This window comes from Poecilia mexicana, unplaced genomic scaffold, assembly GCF_051168715.1.
Source record: "Poecilia mexicana isolate PSO_F unplaced genomic scaffold, ASM5116871v1 scaffold_14, whole genome shotgun sequence".
In the NCBI taxonomy this organism is placed as follows: Eukaryota; Metazoa; Chordata; class Actinopteri; order Cyprinodontiformes; family Poeciliidae; genus Poecilia; species Poecilia mexicana.
In genome coordinates, this window is record NW_028263383.1 from 2,979,928 (window position 1) to 3,006,579 (window position 26,652).

The window sequence follows — 26,652 nt, forward strand, 5'->3', positions numbered from 1 at the left end:
AAAATTAATCCTCTAACCATTAATTGGCAAACCAAGACATGAGCTTGTTTGTTAGAAAACTGTTTTAACTATCGTCTCCTGCCTCTGTTTTGAATTTTCTTATCTCCCCAAGACACACTCCACCAACACGGCAGGCCTCTCCTCCTTCCCTGCCCCCAGCCTCAGACCGGAGCTGTTGACCTCGTAGCACACACACACACACACACACACACACAGCCATATGTTACGGCCAGGACGAACCTCTACGCTGTAATTAGGGGGATGGTGCCGGACACTGTGCTGAGGTTAAGCAGAGTGACTCATCCGCTCCTTGAGCATCGCCAGACGATTTGCTCAAATTTGCAGGTATGTTGTTCCTTTCGGTGCCGTGCTGGATGTTGATGGGGATGGAAAACAACGGGGTTAAACTCCTGTAATCTCATTGCTGCTAAGCAGGTTGAGTGTTGTGATGATCTCAAACCGCACTGGCCTCACGCTTAGGACATACACAGAGGCCTTTATAAATAAACACAGCGTCACACAGATGCCCACACTCCCACTTTCACCTTTGCCCCTGCAGCTTTTGTGTCTTTATCTCTTGTGTGCAGAAACATCAGTTTTGGAGCATGTAGGTGGTCTTGACACTACAAGCCACACCTTTCTGCAAAATTAATCAAACTCAGTTTAGATATGCAGAGTTGTGGAAAATGTATTTACACCCATAAAGATTTATTCATTTTTTTTCACTTAAATGTTTCAGATTATTGCATAAATTTTAATGAGACATTTGACTGCTGTTTTGATGGTCGTCTTCTCGAAAGCTGTTTCACACCAGATGTTTTCCTACAAATCCTGGGATCACGATGGCTTTCAACTACCATGAGTGAGGGATTTTTTTTGTTGTTTTTGCTTTGTTAAGATCCCAAAAGTCTCCCATGGAGGCCATTTTTTTGCTCAGTCATTTTCTGATGGTTGCATCATGAGCCTTATGAGTGAAGAGAGGTCTGCCGTGCTTTAGACGTTTTGGGTTCTGCAGTGGATAATTGTTCTCTCTGCGGTTTGTTGAAGCCTGACGCCTTAGAAACGTCTTTTTAACCACTTCCAGACTAACTGACTTCAAAATACTTTATCTATTATTGAATATCTTTAGATTAGGACATGATGTGACACTTTCTGAGATTTCTTAACCCACTTCATCTTGTTAGACATTTAAGAGATTTCTTGATTTTACAGTTCAGTTCTAATGGCCTTAAGTAAATTTTAACTAATCTCTCCAAAAAATGTTAGTAAATGTTATAAGATGTGATTCCTTTGATTGGGTTATGTGTAACCAAGGTTTCCCCCAGAAAACTTTCTAAGCCTGGTGGTTGGGCTCCAGGGCAGGCATTCATCCAGCTGCCTGTCGTGTTTTTGAATTAAAAAATGTTTAAAGTTGACAGGAAATTTGAAAATACCACTTGATAATTATGTGTTATTGAAAGACTGTTAGATTAATACCTGAACACCAACTATAAAGTCTTAAAAAGTGCAAACATGAAAACAAAATTTAAAGTAAGCAATGCTTAGCCTCGTGGGGGCATAAGTAAAGCCTGGTGACCCGCCAGGCTTATAATACACTGGGGAAAAACCCTGTATGATATTTTCCCCTTAAGAAGATCACTTCTGGTTCTAAGGTACTATCCTTTCTCAGAAATTGAGATGGTCTCCACACGTAAACTTTCTTTGGCAACTCAGGAAGTGCAACCTGCCACAGGAGCGCTTATCTGGTCTCTTTTACACGTCCGTCATTGTGTGATGCTAAGCAACAAAGCATAACAGGCCCAAACAGCAAAAAATAGTCAGGTCTGTGGAAGAGATCATCAGATCAGGGGAAAGGCAGCAGACCCCACACATCCTGGACACAAACTGTTTATATTTTGTTGGTCAGGTCCAGAAACCACAGAGTGGGCTTCTTCTCCCCACATAGGTTTTTTTGGTTGTTCAGGTTGCATTAATATGACCTTCTTTTGTAAAAAACACTGCATATACACATACTTACGTAAAAATCTATTATTTCATATCATATTTTTGATATTTAGATTAAAAATGTGGATTAATTTCCTTGTTTGTTTGCTTTATACTTTTTAGTTTATTACTTTTATAAATTGTGAAGTACTTATAACTTAAACCAACATTTAGCTTTATACTTTTAATATCTGAGCAAGGCCTAGAGAAACGTCTGTTAGTTTATAACTTAGCAACCCAGAACAAGGATCAAACATGGAGAACCAACATTTAGCTTTATTCAAATCTAGAACTCAACCCAGAACAAATGGAACCAACATCTAGTTTTTTTGGGGTTTTTTTTTACCAAACTTTAGATCCAGAGAGACCTCTACCAGTTTTTAAATTATTCTTATTCTTATTAAACATGGGGAACCAATATGTAGTTTTATACTTTTCCCGTTTCCTCTTTCTTTTGGTTTTGTTGTTTCGTTTGTATTTCCTCCTAATTCATGTAAAGCACTTTGAGCTGCTTGTTGCTGAAAACGTGCTATAAAAATAAAATTGTCTTACTATGAGCAGCTATTTTCTTCCAGTGCGCTTTTATGTTTAAGTTTTGTGGAGTCCTTTAGAAATACGTTCCTCATCACCCAGCTCGGTTTTTATTCCCAAATTGTCTTAGGGGACCGTATAGCATCTTTAAAAGAGTTCTCCACAAATGGGAGTAAATGAGCAGCAGTAGTTATTTCGGCATATTGCGTCAGCATCCAACATCCCACCACGTTGCTTTTTGTCATCTTGTGTTGTTGTTTAAGCCTATTGAGCATGTGCTTCTGCAAATGTTTAAAGTGACCCTCTTTGCACGTCGGTGTCGGCCCTCCTCTCTGCCGCTGCGGTCTGTCCGTCTCTCCGACAAGGAGACGAGGAGGAGGGCAGGGGGGAGAGAAAAAGGGAGGGAGCCAGAGAAAGAGGGGGGACGGCTTTGCTGTGATGTGAATGGAGCGCAAGAAGGGAGAGAAAGAGGGAGGGAGGGAGAGGAAGAGGGAGGGAGGGCAGCACAAATCAACCTGCCTCTTCTTGACTTCAGCAAACAGCACAGAGGAGCTCGCCTGTAGGCGCGGGGATCGGGAAGTGTGTGTGTGTGTGTGTGTGTGTGCGCTGAGAGCTATTTCGCGATTCTTCTTTCTTTTCTTTTTTTCCTTTTTGGTTTAGAGGAAGGGAGGACAGCCCTGGGGAGGAACCGCGGCGGCAGGAGGAACGAGCTGCCTCACCGTGGAGATAGATAGCAGAAAAATGCTGTCATGGGGAGAGAAGGAGAGCGAGTCGGCAGAGAGGAACAGGATGGAACAAGGCAGGGTCGAGCAGGACTGAAATGTGGAGGTAAGCCTCGTCTTTCTGCGCTCCTGGCCCGCCTGCGTCCTCTTTGTGCTGATAATGAATCTGGACGGATGGGACCGTGTTTCCTCTGTATCGGCACGCGTGTACTCTTCCAGGCTCCCCATCCATTCAGAGACAATGTAGGGGATACGAAATAACGAGCAGGCATCCTCCCCCCTCTGCCTCATGCCCTTTGTGTTTCTGTCACCTCCCTGGAAATCACGTTCTCCTCAGTTAGAAACGCATCAAACCTTAAAAATTCACTCACGACATTGGACATTTGAAAGCGCCTCACAACCTTTGTCGCATTTCATCCCAGGCCTGCCCTCCTCTCCTCCTCTTCCGACACTAATACACCCCCCCATCTCCTTCTTTATCATCTACCCCTTCACACACACAAACACGCCGTCATCTATCCTGTCTCCCTCCATTGTGTGCCCTCCGACGAGGCGATTGTCTTAAAAACCAGTGTTATGACATTGTCAAGAAGGCGCCACGAAACCTTGAGCGCTTCTGGCTGCAGGACTTAGAGATGAGGGGCAAGGTGGAGGGAGGAGGGGGGAGGATGGATGGATGGATGGATGGGTTGGGGGTTGGGGGGCACTTAGAGAATGAAAGATGCAGGGATAACAAAGAGAGCATCCATATGTTTCATGTTTTCAAATCCTGCTCCGACAGTCTGGAATGATTTGCAGAGACGATGATGGAAGGGAGACGCGCAACCTGGACCGGGGTGTTGTTTTCAAGGTGGCAGAGAAAATGAGGGATGCAGGAGTCAGGCTCCTCATCCTTGACTGATTTAAACATGGGGTTGTGCGTCAGGGATACGGGGTCCTTACAGAGGCTGCAAAAAGAAAAGCTGAGCGGCAGGAAGGCAGGCAGCGGCAGCTTATGTAAGCCAGTGCACTCAAAGGATGGGCCATTTCATTTACATTGAGCATCATGACTCCTTGTCCAGGCTGGTGTTCGCTGTGGTTGGTGTCAACATGTTGAGGGATGAAATGCAGCTGGAGCTGACAGAAAGGGAAGGGTTTATTCTTTTTTTTTCTTTTCACCGACTTTAACTTGAACAATCCACCTTGTCGTTCTCCTCCTGCAGATGCTCACCCTAACAAATATTTCAGCGTGAAGAGCATGATGGTGCTCAAACAACACAGCCTGACCTTTAAATTTTGCTGCTGATGACATTTATATTTCTGCCTTCCTCTTTACATCAAACCTAAAAAACAGTAACATTTCCCTGCCTTGTAAATATATTCATACCTCTGAATTTGTTTCACGATTTGCTGCATTACAGCCACAGATTTTGATGTGTTTCGCTGGGATTTTATGACAAACATCTCTGTTCAGTCCATCATTCAGAAATAAAATAACTGATTCAGCTTGGTCAAGTGTTAGTTCATTAGAGAATCAGCCAACAAACCCAGAAGGAGCAGAGATCTAAGATATTCTGGAGAAATTGTTGACAGGATGATGATTGCTTGTGTACCTCACAAATCTGCCCCCCTCTATCAAAGTGGGGCAAGTAGGAAGCCTTTATAAGTCAAATTTGCAGTTTCGCCACTGCACATATTTCCAAAAACCACGCATCTTTTTTTTCCCCAGTTGTGTTGCTGTGTAAAATAAAATATGTAAATTTTTCTGGTGACAAATTAAAAAGTTCACAGGGTTGAATACTTTTGTGTTTCACTCACCAAACAGATTCAAGTTATAAAACCGTTTTAATTGTTTTAGATCTACCCAGCATAGAACCAAATGTAATATAAATAAGTAAATTACCAAAATAACTGAAGCCTTTGATTTCTAAGTTATAATTTATTTTTTGTTCCTTCCATTTTACATTTAAACGACTAAATTTTGCTTGCAGTTCTCCCCGGAAAGACGTTTTAAAAGTCACTCTAATGGAAATTTACTCCACTTATTATAGTGTGGCAATTAGATTAAATTGGTTTTCATTATTTTTTGTAATCTAATCACCTCAACCAATTATTTTAGCCTGTGCTTTGAGAGTTAAAGCACTTTGTGTTAGTGGGAAGGGCAGGTGAGAGTTTTCGGGAATAAAAATGCAAATAACCATTTGATTTAAAACAATAAAAAAATGAATTATTTGTAGATATTTTTCTGTTCCTTTTTTGACTCTTGAATGGAGTGGAAAGTCTCTTCTCTTTCTATAATCTCAATTCTGATAGACATTTAATGATTGAAACATTGCATTTTTATTATTTTAAATTCTTAATAATCTGACGGTGCAGCATGAACAGTATGCCAGAGTATAAACTAAGTGATTCTGTCTCTTCCAGGTTCAGTAATTATTTTCATCTAACCTCTATGCCAAAGAAGAAAAGGCTACATCTGAAAATCGTTGTACATTGTTGCTGCTATCTTTGCATTTAAAGGAGAAATTAACAGCCAGGAGCTTTTTGTTAAATGCAGTAAATTAATTATTTGTGAGCAAGTGAGAAAATCTCCATAAATACTGGAGTTTTGCAGATTTTTTCTGTGGAGTCTGTGGGTGTGTGTTAGCTTTTACAAAGTAAGGAAAGAGAACGGTGGATGTAGATGAATAGCTATCGCCGCTCATCAATCTGGGAAAAACCCTGTAAGGTCATTTTAAGATAATATTTTAGCTGTAAGGAAATTATGAAACATAAGTGTGACATTTTAAGCTTTTTGCATGGATAGGAGTGGATGTCCCTCCAAATTCTCTGAGAAATTACGAAGACATTGCCTTGAGTCTTGAATGCTTGAGTAGAAGAAGTTGGTTGAACTATCAGACTTTAAGCTTCTTTTTACTGGGATAAATTCAGCTGAAGAAATGGAGCTAAATAATGACAATAATTGGAGGACGACTGGACAAGAGCATCTAACAAATATGATTTGTTTGAAAGGATTTCCAAGAGAAAGTTGCTTCTTTCTGAGAAGAATATGACAGTATGAAACCAAAATGAAGCAGCTCTTCATTTTGGTGGTGGAGAGTTGGTGATTTGGTCTCTTCGATTGACCTTTCACCTCCTGAGTTAAACGTGAATTCCCCTGAATCCGTTTGCATGCGTTGAGTTCTTTCCTCACAAATATCAGTGGTGTGTGGGGATGTACTTCATTTTTCACTTACTTTTCCTTTTGTGTTTTATCTTCCAGATATACTGTACACGTTACATCTGTTGGCTGAGGTTTGATGCAGTCAATATGAGATTTAAATGAACATATGAACTTGCAAAATTACACATTTTTTGCTAGTCAGTCTTTATTTCTGAAGCTCTTTTCCCCAGAGAGATTTCAGATTAAAACATAAAGTGTTGAAATAGCAATGGCAAACAAGGAAATACGTCTATATGTGGAGGGGGAAGCCTGACGATTTGATAAACGTGGAGAATAAAAGGCAAATAAAATATGAAAAACTAAAAAAATTTGAAATTATAAACAATGTATGTTATCTAAAGCTTGGTAAAAAAGAAGTAAATCCATTAAAAGGGTAAAAAATGAGAATGCATTAACATAAATATCAAGTAACATAAATAGCTAGAGTTAAAGAAGGATATTATATCAGACTTTAAGAACTAAAGATAAATCAATAAAAAGAAGAACCATAATGATGGTTTTTGCTGTGGGTCAAAAACAAACTGCAAAATCTACCAACCAAATTTCTGCTTCCTGAAACAAAAACAATGAAACGTTAGAAGGCTGATATTTTAGGTCCTTTAAGCCTCTTTTGGACTTAAATCTCAGGACTGCCGATGTACAGACAGTTCTGATTGTTGCATTTATGCACCGAGAGCCTGAAAATTTTACCAGATGAATTCTTGCTGGTATCTCCTGACGTCATGCGGATGCCAGAATCTGAACCTTAAACTTTGCTTTCCAGGCTTCCACAGCCTACACAGTTGTCTGCTTTCAGTTTGTGCTGCACGAGATTAACATGTAGGATTTAAATATCGGGACGTTACTAGGCAGATTTTGCTCTGGGCTGAGTCAGCATTATATCATCCGTGGTTTTTTTAGGAGTTTTTTTTGCGTGACTACGCCCTGCCAGGCTCCCTGTAGGGGCTCACAGTGAGGCAGGCAGCTTGACAAGCTGAGCCTCCCCCTCATCGGATGGCAGGATGCCTCCAATATGAGCTGCTGGGTGAATCCTCTCAGCCTGCTTTCTACGCTCTTACCTGGCCCCAATGCACCACTGGTCCTTTTGTAATCGTTTTTCCCCTCCTAAATAACATGTAGCGGAAGAAACATAAAGTGTAGGTGAAGGCGCTGTGATGTTCAGGGTCACCTGGAGTTTAAGAGATGAAGAAGTATGATATATATATATCTACTCAGCAGCGGCCATTTTATTATTTGTGGGGGCCTGGAGAGTTACTGCTGTGCTTTTCAAAATAACCGTATTGGTGCTTTTTCTATTAAAATCTCCCTCATTGTCTGCGCAAGACAAAATGTTTAGACTTTTTAGGCATTGGAGGAACAGCCACTGACTTAACGCTGGAAAAATAATCTATCAATCATTTTAGCCTGGTTCAGAAATGACAAGACAAACTTGTCAATCATGTTCGATTAGCATAATTATTGTTGTTAAAGCTGCAATACTTACCTTTAATAAAAAATATACAGTATATTTTGCATATATGTTAAAGGTGTCACTATGTCGCAATAGCTCCTCTTCTCTGTGGTCCTGCTGCCATCTGCAGAAATAGACCGCTCAGTCAGAAACAACCAATCAGAGCCAGGAGGCATGTCTTAGTGCTGTCAATCAAGATCGTGTAATGTTGTGCTAATGGTGGAAAAACAACTTAACATTACAGAAAAACTGTTTATAGGTGTCCATGCTAACGAGCTTGAGCATTCAGTCTCCAGTGTGGGAAAGGAACTTTACCAGCAAGGTGGAGGGTCAGAGCAGCGCTTACATGATCTTAATTGACAGCGCTGAGACCCTCCTCCTGGTTCTGATTGGTTGTTTCTGACTGAGCGATGGCAGTAAAACCACAGCAAGACGGCAGAGAAACTCTGTTTTTTTTTTTTATTTCACAGATTATTTACCTCATACTTTTGCAACAAGTTGACAGTTTTAACGAAAAATGTAAAAACATATATATTCTTTTAAATAAAAGATAGCTACTGCAGCTTTAAATGACCCTTTATAACAATTTCAGTGATTAAGATACAGACTCTTGCAAAAGTCTATATAGCCCTTATACCTTTTGACATTTTGTCACATCACAACCACAAACTTCAATATATTTATTTGTAATCTAAAGCAGAAAAAGACAATGCATGGTTTTTGCCAAATCAGCAAATAAATATCTGGAATCTTTCATCTTTTGTTGGTAATTTATGTTACTGCCCTTCTACTGTCAAAAAAATGTTAAACTTAATCAAGGAATGTAAAACATTTTTAAGTCACGTTAGTTGCTGTTTACATAGCTCAGTTTTTTAGAGACAAACCACGATGTAATAAATTATGTTCAAACTATTGTTTTTTTTTTCAAATGTAAGAATCTGATGCAAACCAAAAAGACTTTCAGAAATATGTTCACCCTGTCCCTGCGTCCCACTCAGCTGTGTCATACACACGTTAAGCCATTTCGTGGTGCAGTGGCTCTTTGTCATTGTTCTCGCCGCTATTACTGAAGAAGTGCACTCAGGGGCATTGAGAGCTACTGAAAGCAAACCGGGACCGGCCATTCATCCAGGCGCCACGTCACTCTATCACAATACGTGGTCGATGAAGATTGGAAAAAGGCAGAAGGCATGCCATTGCGATCGCAGTTTAAAAATACTCGCGCAGAGCCTGCTATTCTGGGAGCGACGTGCAAAATATGAACGATCGTCACTGTGTTTGTTTCACGTCGAACGGCCCCTTTTGTTCTCTCACAAGCGTGGAGGAGGAAGTTGCTCTCTCAAACTGTTTCATTTGCACGTAAAAAGGCGCTTCTAATAAAGAAGTGAGAGCTGTTTCAGACAGTACGCGTTTTTCCTGATGTCCTGTTACGAAGGCCGAGCGGTGACCGCACTCTGCACACTGACAGCAGAGATGTAAGCGTGGTGACATACAGGGGGAAGAGGGACTGTTTCGGTTTCTTGTTTTTGCTTCTGAATTTCAGCTCTGTCTCACTTCCCCTTTTTTCTCAGTCATTTTCACTAACACAGAACTAATAAGTGAACTAAACGTACAGACAGGTTTGAGCTGTGCATGCAGGTACAATTGCTTCCTTCTTTTTCTATTCGTGTGCAGACACCTCAGACTGACACAAACGCGAAAACCACAGATGTGCAGAACATGTTCCTTGTATGCACATGTTCCATCACAGCAAAGCTGCAAAAAGTCAGCCGTCATCTGCGTCACCGGTTAACAGATCGGTGCTTTTTTTTTTTAATCTAGGTCAAAAGGTGCAGTAATGTTGATACAATTGGCACAAGGCTAGGAGAAGTGAGCTGCAGCAGCATGTATTTGTCACATTAACTCACATAAACAGTCTAGATTTGGGATTTTTCCTCAGATTCAGGTGAGTAACTTTTTTATTCGTTTTGCTAGTTCTGCAGATTTTTTCCAAGCTTGTTTGATTTCTGATGGTTTCTCTAAGATTTTTTTTTAAACCTCCATAGCGAGAACACCCAATAATAAGTCCTTATGTAAAACATTTAAAGTTGTAAAGTTAGAAGAAAAGCTGTTATTTCCTCTCCTCGCTGTACAAGCAGAAGGAATAACCTAGAGTGATGCCCGTGCCACCAAAGCCAGCAGGACACATCAATCTGTTTCTCCAAATAATGAGAGCCATTTGAGCCCACTGAGCTTATAATGGACATGGATGGAACCAATGTAGCTTGTAAGTCAAATGGCAGCCATTACGGAGCGACCCCTCTTAGCTGATACCTTTACTCATAATCAACACTCATTTAAAGGAAGCAACGACAGTTTTTAGTTCGGCTCGCTGGTAAACAAAGAACACAAGCGACAAATGGAGATGTGCTGGCCGTGCAGCTGTCCCGCGTACGCTCGGCTGCATTTCAGCGCTCGACAGAGACTTTGAGGAAGCGGAGGAGGTCAGCCTCTCTTCCTCTGAAAGCAGACAAGGTGGATTCAAAACGCTTTAGTGTGCTGTTTAGGCAATATTGAGCAATCTCTGTTGGGTTCGCACAGATGATGGTGGAGCAACAGTGAGGCGTTGAGCGCAACATAATAGCCGCAGTCATGAAGCTCGAGGGTCACAAACGCCCGCCAACACACACATGCGTGCAGAGAGTGGCCGCAGCAGGACAGCTGCTCTTCCTGTCTCTGTGGGGACAGTGAGACACAGATACGAGGCTCAGACGAGCCACCAAACGCACACAAAAACACTTTTCAGCTGCGCTCCAGCCCTAAATCTCTCCGCCTGCTCAGCCGCGCTCATGATCTACCCACAAGGTGTATTTTCAGATGCACAGGAAGTTGCAGCAAGTAACATGTCAGACAATAGCTCGAGTTTGGTGCCTTCTGAGCGGCACACACGGTAGGTCAGGAGTAGCTCAGAAATAACCACTAATTGTTTGAAGAGGAAGTTGCATTTTAATAAATACAATGCTATTCCCTGCAAGCTTTCTAAACTTTCCACTCAGACTGAAATATTTGCTCATTCTCTGATGCAAAACAATTTAATGTAGGACAGATTAGGTGCAGCATGAACAGATTTTCAATCGAATTTAGGTCTAGACTTTGACTAGGCCAGTCCAGCACGTTGATGTCCAGTTTCTTTTGCAGCTTCTGACAGAATTGGCATCCCCAAAACACAATGTTGCAACTACTGAGGCTTCACTGTCAGGATGGTGTGTTCAGGGTTATGCACAGTTTAGTTTTCTGTTTTGCATAGAGGTCGAAAGGTTAAGTTTTGGTCTAATTTGCCTAAGATTCAGATGTTAACTTTCCTTGTATTTCTCAGCTGTGCACTGTTCTGTGCATGTAAAATCCTGATAAAACACACTGAGGATTGTTGCTGTTATTTCATATGGTTTATCCTTCAATATGTGACAGTATAAGTTGCCCTGACTATTCTGTAGCTTAACTGTTTCTTTCCGAAAAGGCAGACAAAAGAAGAAGTGAAGCTGCACCAGACGCAGACCAACGTCACACGGCCAGTGACCTTTACAAAGACAGGTTTTACTGTAACACACGAGATCCTCTGAGACGTCCACTGCAGACTTAGATATAAATCATAACAAATCAGCTCCATCCAGCTCATGAATTATTAATCTGACAGTAACCCTCGCCCTCTTTCGTCCAGCCGTATGAATAATGTATTAGTCAGAAGTCTTAATGTCAGGTTATACTTAGGAGCCAAACAGAAGTCGGGACCTCAACATATAACAATCACAGCAGACTGCTTTTTTAGGACATTAACACCCTTCTCTGAAACAACACCAGTAATAACACGCTTAAAGAGAAACAAAATTCTTTGGAAATTGTTTTATTTGAGGGGAATAATAAGCTGCTACATTTTTAATTAGGGGAATAGAATAGTCTCCATGTTTTAGACGTTCCCCACTTTAACGCGCCTGTTTCAAATTAATGCCTCATTATCGAGCTTCTGTAAATCTTTCTGTGGAAGTAATTCAATCAGTTTTGATTCATCTATCCAAACATGGCTAACAGGTGAAGATAACAGATTCATGGTGGGAAACCCAGACATCGCTAAAAACAGCCTCATTTTCAGTCTGGGGGAAATCTTAAGGAAGATCCAAAGGCCTGAAGGGTAATATAGTCCCTCCAGAAAGTCCAGAGTCTCCTTTCTTAGGTACAATCCTTCAGAACCTCCAAATAGCCCAAAGTGGAAGATCAGGTACCTAAACTACCTGAGGTTATTATATTTGATGTGGAGAAGAAGCAGAATCTGAATGCCCCTAGTAGACAATAGCACCATTGTGTATCTGCCTTGGTATATATGGCATGTAAAAGGCAGCTTTAATTAAATAACGTTCCAGGGTAACCTTTCTATACTTCTGATACTGAAAAATTCTCTGGTATTAGCAACACAACTGCTTTGTGTACCAAACGTAATGATACTTCCTCCCAGGTTTTGCAGTATTTGAGTAGTAGTAGTGCAGTGGCTTAATGATTTTACCTGAATTCATGATTTAGCTGGATTATTGAAGATTTCGTCATCTCTGCATACAAACTGCTTGGAGTGGCTCCAACAGGCGTTCAGCCTGACCTATTTTCTGATTAATTCAGCAAATACTTGACCACATGAAGTAGTTTGTGTGTAGAGCATTGAGCTTTCATCGTAATCCATCAAGTGATCAGTTGTTATGGAAGGAAAACCTGAGACAAAAACAACCTGATTGTTATAATTTATCATTTATTATAGTTAGTTTTGAACGTTGTAACAATTCCTGTCCTTTTTGAATCATCCTCCATCTCCCTACCATTCCTTCTGCACCTCAGCATCTCAGTTGCTAATCTCTATATTAGGTCAATGCAGAGATGGCTAGTCCAACCAGGAAGAGTTTGAATGCATGGCTCCTGAAATGTTGTAATCTGTCATGTTGTTTCTTATTGAAAACAATGAGAATGCAATGACAATTAAGAATCATTGTCATGTACTTCTCTAATTTAGACCAAACTAAAACGTGGTATTAGTTCGGCGGTGAGATCAGAAGATTGTGTCTTCTGTGAAGGAAGCTCATTTCACCAGCGTGTTCAATGGATTTTGTTCTTTAAATCATAATCCACATCTCATAAACGGGTTAGGATCGGAAGTAAATCAAGGCACTCTTCTTTCTTCGGTTGCAGCAACAGACAAAGCCTGATCTATCTGTCCATCTTCCTCTCTAACACACTATCACTTTTGAACAAGTCTCCAAGGTACTTGAACTTCTCCACTTGAAGCAGGAACCGACCCCCTGACCCGGAGCGAGCAATCCGTCTTTTTCCCGTTTAAGAACCAGGACCTCAGATTTAGAAGATTTGACTTTTATCTCAGCCTCTTTACACTCATCTAAGAACCTCTCCAACACTTTCAGTTATCGCCTGGAGTTTCCAGCAGAACCCCACCGTCTCCTAAAAGCTGAGACCCTGAGGTTACTGACCCTTCTACCTATGACTGAGATCCTATCCATGAACACCATAAACAAGATTAATGACATAGGAGCAGCCCCGACGGAGTCCAACATGCACAGGGAAGAAGCTTGACTTTGTTCCAAGAATGCGGACTCCGCTTTTATTTGGACATACAAGGACGGGATAGCCTTACAAGCTATTCAGGTACAACGTTCTCCTGCAGCAGCCGCCACAAACCAGCCCACATGTTCTACCAGCAGCTACGCATATTACAGGCCCTTCTTTGACAAATATTTGTTGCGTGAAGGATTATCGCTAACAAGAGCAAACACACCACAGATTTCTCTGAGATTCTCCAAAGTCTGCCATGGTGTTCATCACTTCAACAGTTATCTCCTTGTCAGGCAGTTGAGCATTATTTGCCAGGGATTACGTGTCTGCAGGGATCAATAGCTCAAACTGACATTTTGCAAAACAGCTTGAATTAAAAAGAGAGAGATAAATCACTTGACAAAAAAGGAGAGAGTGCAGCACTTAGGAGCCTCTGGATTTGGCCCAGTTAGCTGTCCGCAGTGTGGTGGTGGTGGGAGGGGAGGGGAGAGCAGAGGAGTGTTTCAGCAGAGAAGATGGAAGATGCCGTGAGAAAATGTTGGGCATTAGAGTGAACTCATTTTCTGAATCACATCCAGCCACATTAATACACATTTACTCCCCTAAAAGCATTTCATCTGCTGCAGTTTAGTGTCGCACACTCAGAGGCAGAGCAGGAACGCAACCTGATCCCAGATGTTGCAGGGTTGTGTGCGATCAATAACTGAGCTCGGCATTAAATTTCCCAAAAATCAATCGTTAGGAGTTGATTTAGACCTTGTGGTTAAGGCAGCTTTTAACTATAATGATAGACGGTGACACAAGATGCCACTGGCCTCTTCAGGTTACTTTTTTTTTTTTTTGTTTTACGTTAGAATTAAAGCAGAAGTTACGGCGATGTTACCACATGTTGATGTTACACTTACTAAATGTTGTATGTGCAGGAAAGTGATGTTTCCCAACTCAGCATGAGGTCAGAACAATCGCTCCAACCCGGTGTGACATAACTAAACTGTTATTAGTTGGAAAAAGCAAAACTTTTCACATCTATTGGCTGCAAAGAGGTGACGCAAATTAGTAAAGCTTTACCGTTTTCCCAATAACCCATTGATTTTTTTTTTTTTTTACCTTTCAACGAACCAAATGTTTCCATGAAGATTAAATTTGATTATATAAAATGGTAGCGAGACTGAATGCAAGACAATCTGCTCATTCACACTCCAGCGTCTGACTCCTGAAGGTGTGGAAGTGTTGTGCAGAGAGGATGACGACATCCATCCTTTGAGGGTTCAAAAGTCACTCATCTCTTCCTGTTTCACAGGACGCAGACTTGCATGAGCAGGCAGATGAAGTCAAGCGGCCATGACTTCCCCAAAACGGCGCATGTTTGACTCTGTTCTCCTGTGACATCCACCCGTGTCCGTTTTACACCAGAGCCTTGTTAACCTTGTCCCAGGCTTAATGTGGAAGCGGTTCTTGCTGTCATCAGTTAGCAGTGGTCAGCAGTGGCCTTCAACATGAATCAGGAGCAAGAAGAACAAAGGCAGGGTGGAAGGGAAAGAGGCACAATCCAATAAATAAGATCCAGATGTGTGTAAAAATGGATTCCATTTTCGGAAATGGCACCAAAAGTATTTATATCCTTTGAACTTTTCCACATTTTGTCCTGTGAAGAGCAGAAACATCAAATAGTTGACGGTGATAGGCTAATGAAGTGTGCACCTGTATTCAACCCCCCCAGACTTTACCTTGGAGAGTCACATTTTGCTGCATTCAGTCTCCAGACTCTATTATTGGATCTAAATCTCAACAGAAATTCAGGTTTTTGCCATTTGTTCACTGATGCTCTGAAACCTTCACAGATCAGATAGATTTATCCTGAGATTAAAGTACACAGGTGAACTGCATCTACTAATTGGATGATTAATTGGTTGCACTGAAGCAGAAAAAAAGAGAGCCACACTTTTCAGATTTTTTACATTGTCATAAAAACAGGCTTGACCTATATGTGTGACTTTGTGTTGGTCTCTCACACAAAATATCAATTTAATACACTGAATTTTTGGTGGTAATCTTACAAAATGAGAAAAAAAGTTCAGTTTGTGTGAATCAGTTTCCAAGGTTTAACAAATGTGTTTCACTTTAAATATTTCATAGTCATCTCACAATGAAACATCCACTGACTGCTGGAGACAGACCGCTATCATCGTATCAGACGTTACATAATTTATACTCTCTTCAAAATCATTCAAAATTATCCAACTCAAACTAACATGCAATCATTTGCAAGTCTGATCCAACAAGCAAGGAATCACTCCAGTTTAATCACAGTTTAATTTAATACAAACATATTTCTATCAAAGAAAACAAGATTTTTTTAAAACTCTAATCAAAATCTTAGTTTCTCTGAGAGAAAACAGATTATGTTAACCCGCCTTTTGACTTTTGGGCCTTATGCTATTCACATACTCAGTGCCAATACTTTTATGCTTTATTTATGTACTTTTTAATTATTTTACACTCATAAATAAGGAATAATCTCATCTAATTTTGATACCAAGCTACCCTGAGTGGAGTGAATGGATGGGTCTTTATTATAATGCTCAGATCTGAGCAGAAATCATTCTTCCTTATGGGCCTCAAACATTGGAAAACAACATTTAGATCCTATCTGTCTTCTGAGTTTTCATTCTGAGTTGCAGGATTTAAAGCCGCTGCCTTTGTTCATTCATTATTAAGTTTCCCAGGGACAGAGCCCAGCCCTGTTAGCATGATCTGAGCTACACAGGACAGCTAGCAGCAGCCTCTCTCTACATATTCTAGCTATTCAACGTCTTCAGGAAAAATCCTGGACATCATGAACTGCATGGCAAAAAGAAACCAGCGAATAACTGTGTTGCTGTTAATTAATAAGAATTAGCAGCTTCCACAAAACTGAGAGCATTTGTGGTTAAAGATAAATATGGTGCCGTGAGGTACAGTTGTATAACTAAAATATGATTACAAAGTTGTTGTTTTTAAAAAAAAAAAAAACCAAAATGGGCAAACACGAAAAGCGATCCCACCCAGCCCAGAAGAGAGATCTAAATATACAAAAACCCACAGCAGGCAGAAATGCACAAGATCAATTTTTACAGTCTTAAATCCATAACCTGCTACTGGATACATCTTGTGGAGGATAATATCTCCTTAGTGGAAAAACAAACATCCATCGTAGAGAATAAGAGCAAGTGCTTAACATAATATGAGGTTATAAAGCTAAACGTTTGAAATGTTTTATGATGGAGAAAGAGAAGAATAAAGTAAAGGGAAAAGGGAAAAAGCCCTTTTACAAATCATGACATTTTCAGCAAAACATTTCCAATCTGCCGAGAAATGCAGCGATGCAAATTCCTGGGTAAATTACAACAACTGGCCTTGCCAAAGATCCTTAGACGGACAAAGTAAACTTAAAGATTAAAAAAATTGTGCACCAGCGTTATATGTTGCACATATGTCACAGTCATGGCAGGGCAAGGTTTTGTGCTGCTGCTTCTCAAGAAGAAAGTTGTGGGTTCAAATCCCACATAGGTTTTTTTTTTTTTGCATGTTCCCTTTCGGTACTTTGGTTCCCACAAGTTAATCGGAGACTCATTGATTCTCTTGATGCGTGCAGAGAGTTGGTGTCCGCGTTTCAGATCGCCATGTGATGAACTTTGGCCCGTCCAAGGTGGGCTCAGATTCTCGCCTACTAATTAACCCAGACAACCCTGAAACGTATTCAGCAGGTGAAGATAATGAACAGATCGAATTAATGTGGTAGAGGGAGAAATGCAGGAGGATGAGGAGGACACTTGCATATTTTGTCTAAATAGATTGACTGTATCTTCAAGAGAGGAGAGTACATGCGTGCGCGCTGATCGCAGCAAGGAAGAATTTGCGTCTTTGTGCAAATCGAAAGAGCGATCGATTGTGTTTCTCACTGGCATCGCTCTGCGTGGACAGTGGGTCACAGTTTCAGCAGCGTGTACTTTTATTAGAAACTGACTCAACTCTGCCACAATGATGATGTCAGCCATGTGTACTTGTAGCCTGCAGCTGTATTCAGAGGAAGTAGATATCTGCAGATTGTGCACAGGCTTCTTTTTAGTTCAGCACACAAGCGTCAGGAGTGACCGATCAGATCTGTTCGCAAGAGTGAAGAATTTCACATATTACGTCGTGTTTTTGAGAAGCCAGGTTTTTTTTTTCTTTCTTTTAAACCCAGAGTGATGCGAAGAGGCTGGTTTCGTCTTTTTTGTGCACTTGATGATGAATTTTAGAGAAGGCGGCGGCTAAGAGTCAGATCAGGTCTAGTTGGTGCAAACACATTATAAATGCATTTAAAGATGTGATCAGAACAGGTTGCGTTCGAACGCGTTCTTTAACGCTTCTCGTGTTTATCGTACCTCATTATCAGAAAGGAACATCTACACTTAAAAATATCACACTTCTGGTTATATTTCCACTTTTATCTTTAAAAACAAAACAAAAAACAACGTGGAATAGCACGATTTGGGTTAGTAGCAAATTTTTTTCTCTGTGTTTTTTTCAGGGGGGTGTAGCTGAAAGACAAAGCTGAGCTAAAAAAAAAAAAAATTGTATCAGAGGAAGCAATTCAGGACATTTCTGTGTCATTTCAGAAGATACTCTGGTACATGCAGCTGGGAAATTCAGCTAAATTACCCAGTAAGGGCTGCTATTAAAGATGAGCAGAAACCTAAGGGGGCAGTGACAAAACCTTTCACTTCCTCTTTGTACTTCTGGATCAGGTATATCTCAAACTTCTCTACAGCTGGCACAGTACTTGTTCAGTGACAAGTTCTGGTTAGTTAAAGAGTTATTTTTGTGTCAAACGCTGCTCGAGATCAATGAGGATCTGATCGAAGGCCTCACATCTTACTGAAGGTGAGCAGATTTGCTTGTTAAATATATGGGAAGTAATTTATTATTATTTAATTCCAAATTATCTCATATCACAGCAGCCAGGTTTCTCTTATGAAGTTACTTTTTAGATTAGTTTCAGGAACTAAACTAATCTAGCAGATCTATCTGATGATTTCTAAAGCAATTTGACTTCTTAATTCTAAGTCTACAAGCAATGGTGAGGTGTGTTTATAAAATCAAAGGTTTTACCAAATTTTTCATATTTATTTCATGTACTTAAGGAGTTTATTTTTCCAAAGATTTGTCGTTTGTTGATTAACGAGGCACTTTCTCTACAGCTGTTTCTGTTTCAGCTTTGATCCCTGATGTTTTGCCTCTTCAACACTAAATTTTAGATTAATGACTGAACCGAGGAAGCAATCCAGTCATTTAATTTGCTTTTTGGAGTAGAGACGCATCTAAAACATCCAGGACAAGGCCTGAGAATCGCTACTCTACACCACACAGTTCAGTTTCGTTTGGGTTTCTGAGAAACGCATGCGTGGTTAAAACAAAGTGAAGATTGTCTGTAAACAATATGGTCTTCTCCAGGTTCCACAGTTATTTAAATCTAATGCTACACATGCTGAATTGAACTTTACAGATTCAAATATGTGAGTATTAACTAGAAAAAAAAAACAAAAAAAATAATTTTAAAACTGGGATATAAAAGTAGACCATAAGGAATCTAGATATATCCAAAAACAAGAACAAGGAAGATAAAACTTAATTATCTGGATAGAGTAATATGTGAAAACATCTGTTTCACTCTCTGGATTTTAACTCTCGCCCAGATATTTTGTCTTAACCTTGCCCCCTTAAAAAAATCTAGTTTTATTTAGTAAAAACAGGACTTAAATATATTTTTGTGTTGAAACATAAGAGAAATTTGGCAAAAACAATGTTGAAAGGATTTTGAACCCCATATTTTTATCTCTTCGTCTGGCAAAAATCCAGGAGGCAAATTGAAGAGAGGCTTTACGGCCAATCCGTCAACACAAGCAAATTAAAAAAGGTTTGAATCAGCGACTTACTGAAGCCATAAACGTATTCAACAACTTTACAGAATTATAGACTTGAAGCAGCAGACTGCTTCAAGTCTGAAGCAGTCTGCTGCTTCAGACTTGTCACCAAAGAAACTTCTCTGTCACTAAAATACAAGATTATAATCTATTTTTGACCTTCATTGTCTTTCCCTATTGTCCGTGCCGTTCGTAATGATTCCAGCTAAATCAGGCTGAGGTCACTGACTCTGACGTCATCAGCTCTGAACCTGATTGGTCATTTTGAATCCGTGGCGCAGCAGAAACCACAAAGAAGCGTCGCTTCAGACAAACCGCGGTTCACGAGTGTTGGAGGCCGACGGTATCCAAGTTTTAGTGCAGGCGCTGTTGTTGTAGGTAGTTTCTGGTCAACGCTGGACTTTCTGTTTTTGTGCTGGAATAACATGAAGGCAAACTGGGATTTTTGAGCAACAAAGAAAAAAACCTGCTGCTGCTGCTGCTGCAAAAAACCCTTACTCTAACATTTAGACCCGGGTGATTTTCCCAACACCGTGAAAACACGCAGACAATCCTGCAGCATAGCATTACAATCTGGTAGAAACTGTATGAGTCTGCTGCACTGGTAGTGCTATTTAGAAACATCTGAAAGCTCCTTGTGAGAAACATGAGCGGGTTTTCAATGTAAGAAGCCTTGGCATCATATAGCTGCAGCACAGAGCTTTCACTGTGTGAACGAACGCTGGCCAGTCAGAAGGCTAAATACGGGAAATCCCTTTGTGAGAGGAACCTGGATGAGCTAAAAGGTCCCAAATAAAATGTTGTTCCGTGTAATTCATTGATTTTTGTAAAAAAAAAAAAAAAAAAGTATTATTCCCCTGATGTGATAAGTAGAAACACTGAAGCTTAAAGTTTATTTTTACAGCTCTGTGTTTCATTGATGAAAATGACAGAGCGCATGATGTGAGTAAATTCACATTTTCATTTTACCTGTCATGGTTAAAGCTTTGTTTTGAATGTTTAAAATGTATATCCTGGGCATACAGGATATACAGAAAAGCAGCTCAAAAGGAAAAGTCTAATTAATAGGTTCAACCCACGCAGTTGGTTGCACCGGATATTATTTTGGGGTATCAAAGTGAAAGGGGGTGAATAGAAATGCGTGTTACACTTTTCAGTTTGAAAAATCCTGGATTATTTTACTCTCATCTGACAATTATTTTGTGTTGGTGACGTCATTAAATCCTTTTAAAGTAGACTAAAGTCTGTGGCTGTAACATGACAAAATGAAGGAAAAGCTCAAGGAGGACGAATAATTTTACGAGGCAGTGAAGCTAGTTTTAAGAGTTCGGTTCAAAGAGAGCCGTCCCCGTGGTGCGGCAGTAGTGGCATTATCATGCTGTGATGATGCTTTTCTTCAGCGGAGACAGGGAAGCTGGTCAGAGCTGGAAGCGGATTGTATTGAGTTTAATGCGCAGCGCCATAAGTGATCCCCGTGGAGGCAGAGTGCAGAGAAATCCAGACAGTCGGCTGCACCAGATGTTATTTAGATAGGTGTGTCAGGGGAGAAGGGAACGAGAAGAAATGCACACCAAATACTTTTCATTTGTGTAACACTGTCCTTTTCATCCCAAAAGTTGCGCTGAAATTTGTGCTTCATCTCTGTGTCGTAACTGTTAGTCATTCATTTCTTGTGAAGAGATCAAGCAAGGCGTTTACAAGTGCATTTCCTCTGACATCGGCCCCCTCTTTGCTCTCGTCATTTCTCGATTTGGTTTTGAAACCAATCTGCCCTCCAGAAACTGGGATCCATCCAGCTTCCATCTTTCTTTAATGGCTTTTCTCTGAAAAATTAAAACATATGCCAATGCGTTCTCTGACTGTGCGGAAATGAATACAGTGTTTAAGTAGTCATGGAGGGAAGCAAAGATTTCTTGTGACTTCCTCTCTTGACTCTGTGAATTTTTTTTCACAGAGTTTATTTGTGCGAGTTTGTACATTTGTGAGGACATACGTTTACTTAACCACCCTAAATGGACTCTCCGTCTTTCTTAAAACAAATAAAAGTTCTCAAATAGAAGCTGCAAAGTGATTTAAGAAGATTTCTCCCTGATATGCCGTCCTGTCAGGCGACAGAGACGCAGCTGGGTACGCGTGTGCATCAGGCTTTTGCTGGTCGCTGCGCTGCACCTCTGCACCTGCTCTGTACGGCTGCAAGCGAGAGGAAGATGCATGTGAAAAAGTCAGACAGGAAGAAGCCCTGCACCTTACTGACAGCGACGAAAGGCTTCAGCTCGAGCTGCTTGACGTAAGTCTGGTTAAAGACGGCGCTCGAGTGACAAATAATGACAGAAGCAGGCTCATCTCTACCGAACGCACAGTCCATTTTTAGGGTAAGTTGCTATTAAAACCTCCACGGAGTTTAGTTCCACTTATAAAAAAGGGAAGCTCACGGTTTTATGACTTGTAGCACTTTTGTGGGTTTTTAAACGACTCTATTAAAAGCGCCAAAAACGACGTGGATCTGAATGAGTGTGTGAGCCGTTTTGGAATTTGGTGGGTGAGTTAGATGCCAGCCGTGTTTGTTTGTGTGTGTCTGTGTGAGCGTATGTGGTGGAGCGAGGCGGCTTGCACTTATTTTTCTCGTGTGCTGGCAGACTGTCAGTGAGCCAGGAAGGGCCCCCTCCCCTGTTTTAATAAGGTCTATTGTGAGCATGTGCTCAGCTTTAAGTTTGAACTATTTAGGGAAACTTTGGAGCGGAAAGTGACTAAAGGAAAGAATAATAATGAGAAAACAGAGGAGCGGAGTTATTACGCCACAATAAAACACATGTCAGGGCTGCTTGCTGGTGTATTGTTTGGATCTGGTGCTTGTTTATCTTTTTTATAAGGCCTTTCCTGGAATCTCTTGCGTGCTGCGTTTTGTTCTACAGTCAATGCCTTGCAAAAGTTCTCACACCACGAGAACTTTTTCCACATTTTTTGACGTCACTTGACGCATTTCAGTGTATTTTCCTGGCATATGATAGACCAAAAAAAAAAGTGTTTATTTATTTTTTATAATAGACAGATCCAGGATAAAGCTGTGCAGAAGTTTATACCAGGAAAACTCAAGGGAGATCATTAATTTGAGAAGCAGTACTGGTAACTCTGCAGCTCCCCCAGAGTTGACATCAGTTGACTTTCCTTTCTGGAGGTGATCGGTTAAACAAAGCCATAAAGAGTCCACTTTGTAGTTGACCACAAGCTAAAGATGAAGATTAAATCTATTGCCCACATGCAAAACAAGAGGTCTGATGAATAACTAACTATGCATATAGTTGTAAAACACATCGTCCTCATAGTTGAACTTGGTGGTGGCAGCATCATGAGTGGGATAGAGTTGGAGCTAAACACAAGTCAAACCAGGAAGCAATGGCTCAGACTTTCACACCCGATATCAGATGTTTACATTAAAGCAGAACAACGACTCCAAACATGCAGCTAGAGATTATGGGCAAGAACGACCAAGTCAAAGTTTAGATCTAAATCAAATTGAAAATCTGTAATAAGACTTGAAAATGTATGTTTACAGTCTCCATCCAGTCCACGATCTTAAGTTATTTTGTAAAGAATAGGAGGGATAAAATCAGCCTCTATCTATGGGAAAGCTAGGAAAGAGAAACCCCAAAGATTGAAGATGGAAGATGAAATAAGGGACACACACAACTTTTCAGATTGTTTTCATTTATCAGAAAATGTTTTGTTTTCCACCTAATTATGTGCTCCTTTGTGTTGGTTGATCAAATAATTCGCAATAAGATACGTTGAAGTTTGTGGTTGCAACGTAAGGTGAAAAAGTTTCAGGGGTGAAAACACTTTTGCAAATCCAGTGGTAAATGTTTTGCTCTTGCATCTTAATAATAAAGAGTCTGAAGCTAAAACAGTATTTTTTTTTCTATATTTTTCCACGCAGCTGGTCTGTGGATGACGGCTGCAGGTGCTGGGCAGTGCACACCAGGGGATGCCATGTTTGACCGCTTGACGAAGGCAGCACCTCTCCGACACAGAGGGCATAGAGACAGGCTCCAGTGATGATCCTCGCATGTTTAACTCAAACTAAACGCACATCTGCACCCGTGGATGGACCCGTCCAGCGACCAACAGCGCGGTTTCCCTTCCGACTTCTTCATTCCCACTCAAGAACTCATTGACGAAGAGCGGTGTCCCACAGAGGCCCCTATGAGAGCCCAGAGGTCGAGAGAGTTCGTCCATCTTAAGTGGTGCGAATGAGAAAATAATAGTTGCTTTCACTTAGCTGGATTTTCCATTTTCATACTCAGCATCCCATTTTCACACCAGCATCTCAGACACCTGGATGAAGAGTTAAGCAGGAAGCTCCAGGGAGAAGATTGTCAGATTAGGTTTGATTCCTCAGGCACCATGCAGTCAGACGACCTCTTCATTCGCAAGTTCCGCCGCCAGAACATGCGCCCGCCCCTCGCCACCGTCAATTTTGACCCCAAACGGGAAGCGGGAGTGGTGGAGTGGCCTCCCAGGAGGCCCGGCGACGGCGCCGATGCAGACTGCAGCCTCACTCCGAGCCGCGTGGGGTTGAATCTGCGGTCGGTGGGGCGGGGCCACATCATGCAAAGAAGTAACAGCGATGTAACCCTGGGAGACTTGGACTCCTCCGGGAAAACGTCAGGGAAAGTAATCCGAGCAGCTGGTGAGAAAACGGGCACGGGGCCTCAGGGAGACTCAGGTGTGCATCTGCACAGGGAGTACGGCAGCCTGTCGTCGCTGGAGAGACAAACTCAAGGCCAGGAGCCGAGCGGGGAGAACCACGGGCCCCTGAGTCCAAACGCTCTCCGCTTTAAAGACCCTTTCCTGCTTTTAGGCCTGGAGGGCAACCTTCCAGAGCCGGATGGGTTCTTCCGAGATCTGTCCAGGTCTGTCGGAGACTCCCCGAAACCCGCTAAACCACCCAAGCCTGAAGGTCTTAGTAAAAAGTCCAAACTTACGCCCCCTCAGATTCCTCAGCCCGGCCCGTACGACCACCTGGGAGGCGGCGCGTGGGTGAGGAACTTTGCCCACTACGATGTTCAGAGCATCCTGTTCGACCTCACAGAGGTCGCCACAAACAGGGACAGCATCGGTCGCAAGAAGAATATCACCTCAGGGGCGTCGGCTGCCTCCCAGCTCCGCCCCCTGGCCCAGTCCACTCCTGCCTCACCAGCACAGGGAGGCGGGGGCAGTGGAGGGAACGCCGACGACCAGGAGCAGTCACTGCTGGACGAAGGCGACGGCAACGATAACGAGCTGCTGCTCAGCTGTCCGCACTTCCGTAACGAGACGGGAGGCGAGGAGCAGGTGGGCCTGGGGCGGTCGGCTTGCAGAACGGAGCTCTGCTCGACCCTGCGGACCCCCAACGATGCCGTGTCTGTGCTGGAGGAGCCCAGGGAGAGCAACATCCAGCTGCAGGGGAAGAGCAACTACTTCATAGAGCACGCAGACCTGGGAGCGCATTACTACCGCAAATATTTCTACCTGAAGGGTGAGTGAGACGCTGCACAGTGGTGGGAGGGAGCTTTACGTTTGTCTGGTTTGAGTCAGGATTCAGAGTCAGTAAAAGCAGAACAACATGCAGAAGTCTGCAAAAAATTATAGTTTTTTAGAAAAAATCTGGAAAATATAGTGAAAAGAAAACTACTTTTAATTTCATTAATTATTCTGTCATCAAAAAATGCATCCTAAAAAAACACATTTCATGTCCTATTCAAACATTTACTCAATTAAATTAACTTTTAGAAATATTTTTACCGCATTGTACTTTTTACTTTTACTTGAGTAATTTTAGTATGAAGTATCTCTACTTTTGCTTGCGTTAAATTTCTGGATTCTCTACCCACTAAATGAAAAACATGTTTTAACCAAAAATTCACCAGAATAAGACACCTGCAGTTTTACTAAGAAAAACTTATTTGGAAAAAATTTATTTTGCCTGATTATTTTTTTGTTGCTTAGATGAATTATTGTCATTTTCGTCCGTAACATACCAACATTTCCATTTAACTCTATACTTTAATATGTCCAATGATGTAATTTGATCAGTCACTCAGTACTTAAGTCAACTTTTTACCAAATACTTTTTTATTCTTGAGTCATTTCTTGGATGGCTTTTTTTTTTTTTTTTACTTGGGTAAAAATATGTTGAAGTAGTTAAACTGTGACTTTAGCAAGTTTTTTAGGTACTCTCCTCTGGCCCTTTTATCATAAGTATAACTACTCCTATAAACAGCATATACATCCAAACACCTCAAGGTTGCTGTTAAGTGCAGTGGAGGATGTGCATCTCTTTCCAAGGCCCAGGGAACCTTGTTGGAGTTCCTGTCATCATGGAGTCCTAAAGCTACGGGGAAACTTTTAAATAAAAACCTTGCCAGAAAATCAAAGATTCAGCATGAGAATCCAAATTATTGCCAAATCAACACAGCAATGGGTTGAGGTGAACAAATAAAATGTTACCGGAGGATCTTTTGAGATCGTTCAGAGAAACTGGCAAATATCTCTTCTTCTTCTCCACCTATGTGAAAATGTACTAGAAAAACACAAGTCTTATCCTGCAAAGTGATGATGGCAGCAGTACCATACTCACAGGACAACCTGTGGTTGAGTTAATAATGATTATTTCATAATATGGGATTTTTCCTATTTTTGGTGGGAGATTAAGTTACTGCAATATTTTTACAAAACATACCAGCTATACTTTACGCAGTATAATTGTATTAGTTGTACCAATAATGGCTTTGCTGTGCAATTTTTAATATCACTAGTCAAAATGAGGAACAGATGAAAGAGGTGGAGTTAGCACAAAATAATTAACTTGATGTCAAATTATCTTCATTCAACCAAGAAGTTTATTTATGAATGAAAATGAAGTATCCATGTCTCAAAAGATTAAAAATCAGTGCTCACAGAGTGTCAGGAGCAAAGAAATTTTTAACATCTTTTTTCATTTATATACAGCAGTTTTGTTCAACTCTCTTGAGATTGGACGGCCTATTAACCATCACCCTAATGTTTGGCTTCCTCCGCTGCTTCTCTGCCGGGTCACTCCAAAATGTTAATATTACTTCCAGTCAGAATAAACTATTAGACATTTAAGGTGATTACATTTTGTTTCAGGTTTAGCCATTCAGCCTGTTTCTGAGTGATTGTGTGATCGATTCATTTGACATTTTTCTGTAGGATATTTTTTATTTAACAACAAACCTT

General features: G+C 41.1%; 1 protein-coding gene across 6 annotated transcripts in view; it reads left to right on the forward strand.

Annotated features, from left to right (window-relative positions):
• Window positions 1-200: 200 nt before the first annotated feature.
• sipa1 (signal-induced proliferation-associated 1) overlaps window positions 201-26,652 on the forward strand; it is a 51,927-nt gene continuing 25,475 nt past the window's right edge. The window contains exons 1-3 of one of the 6 annotated variants that reach the window (XM_014983572.2): window positions 201-345; window positions 3,175-3,342; window positions 23,351-24,931. In XM_014983572.2, coding sequence (XP_014839058.2) covers window positions 23,818-24,931 — 1,114 coding nt within the window. In that variant the 5' untranslated portion in view covers window positions 201-345; window positions 3,175-3,342; window positions 23,351-23,817. Of the gene's footprint in view, window positions 346-2,974; window positions 3,343-9,350; window positions 9,834-13,482; window positions 18,377-19,510; window positions 21,789-23,350; window positions 24,932-26,652 lie in introns of those variants that run through there. The other 5 variants (XM_088012590.1, XM_014983573.2, XM_088012592.1 and 2 more) reach the window with 5 other exon arrangements.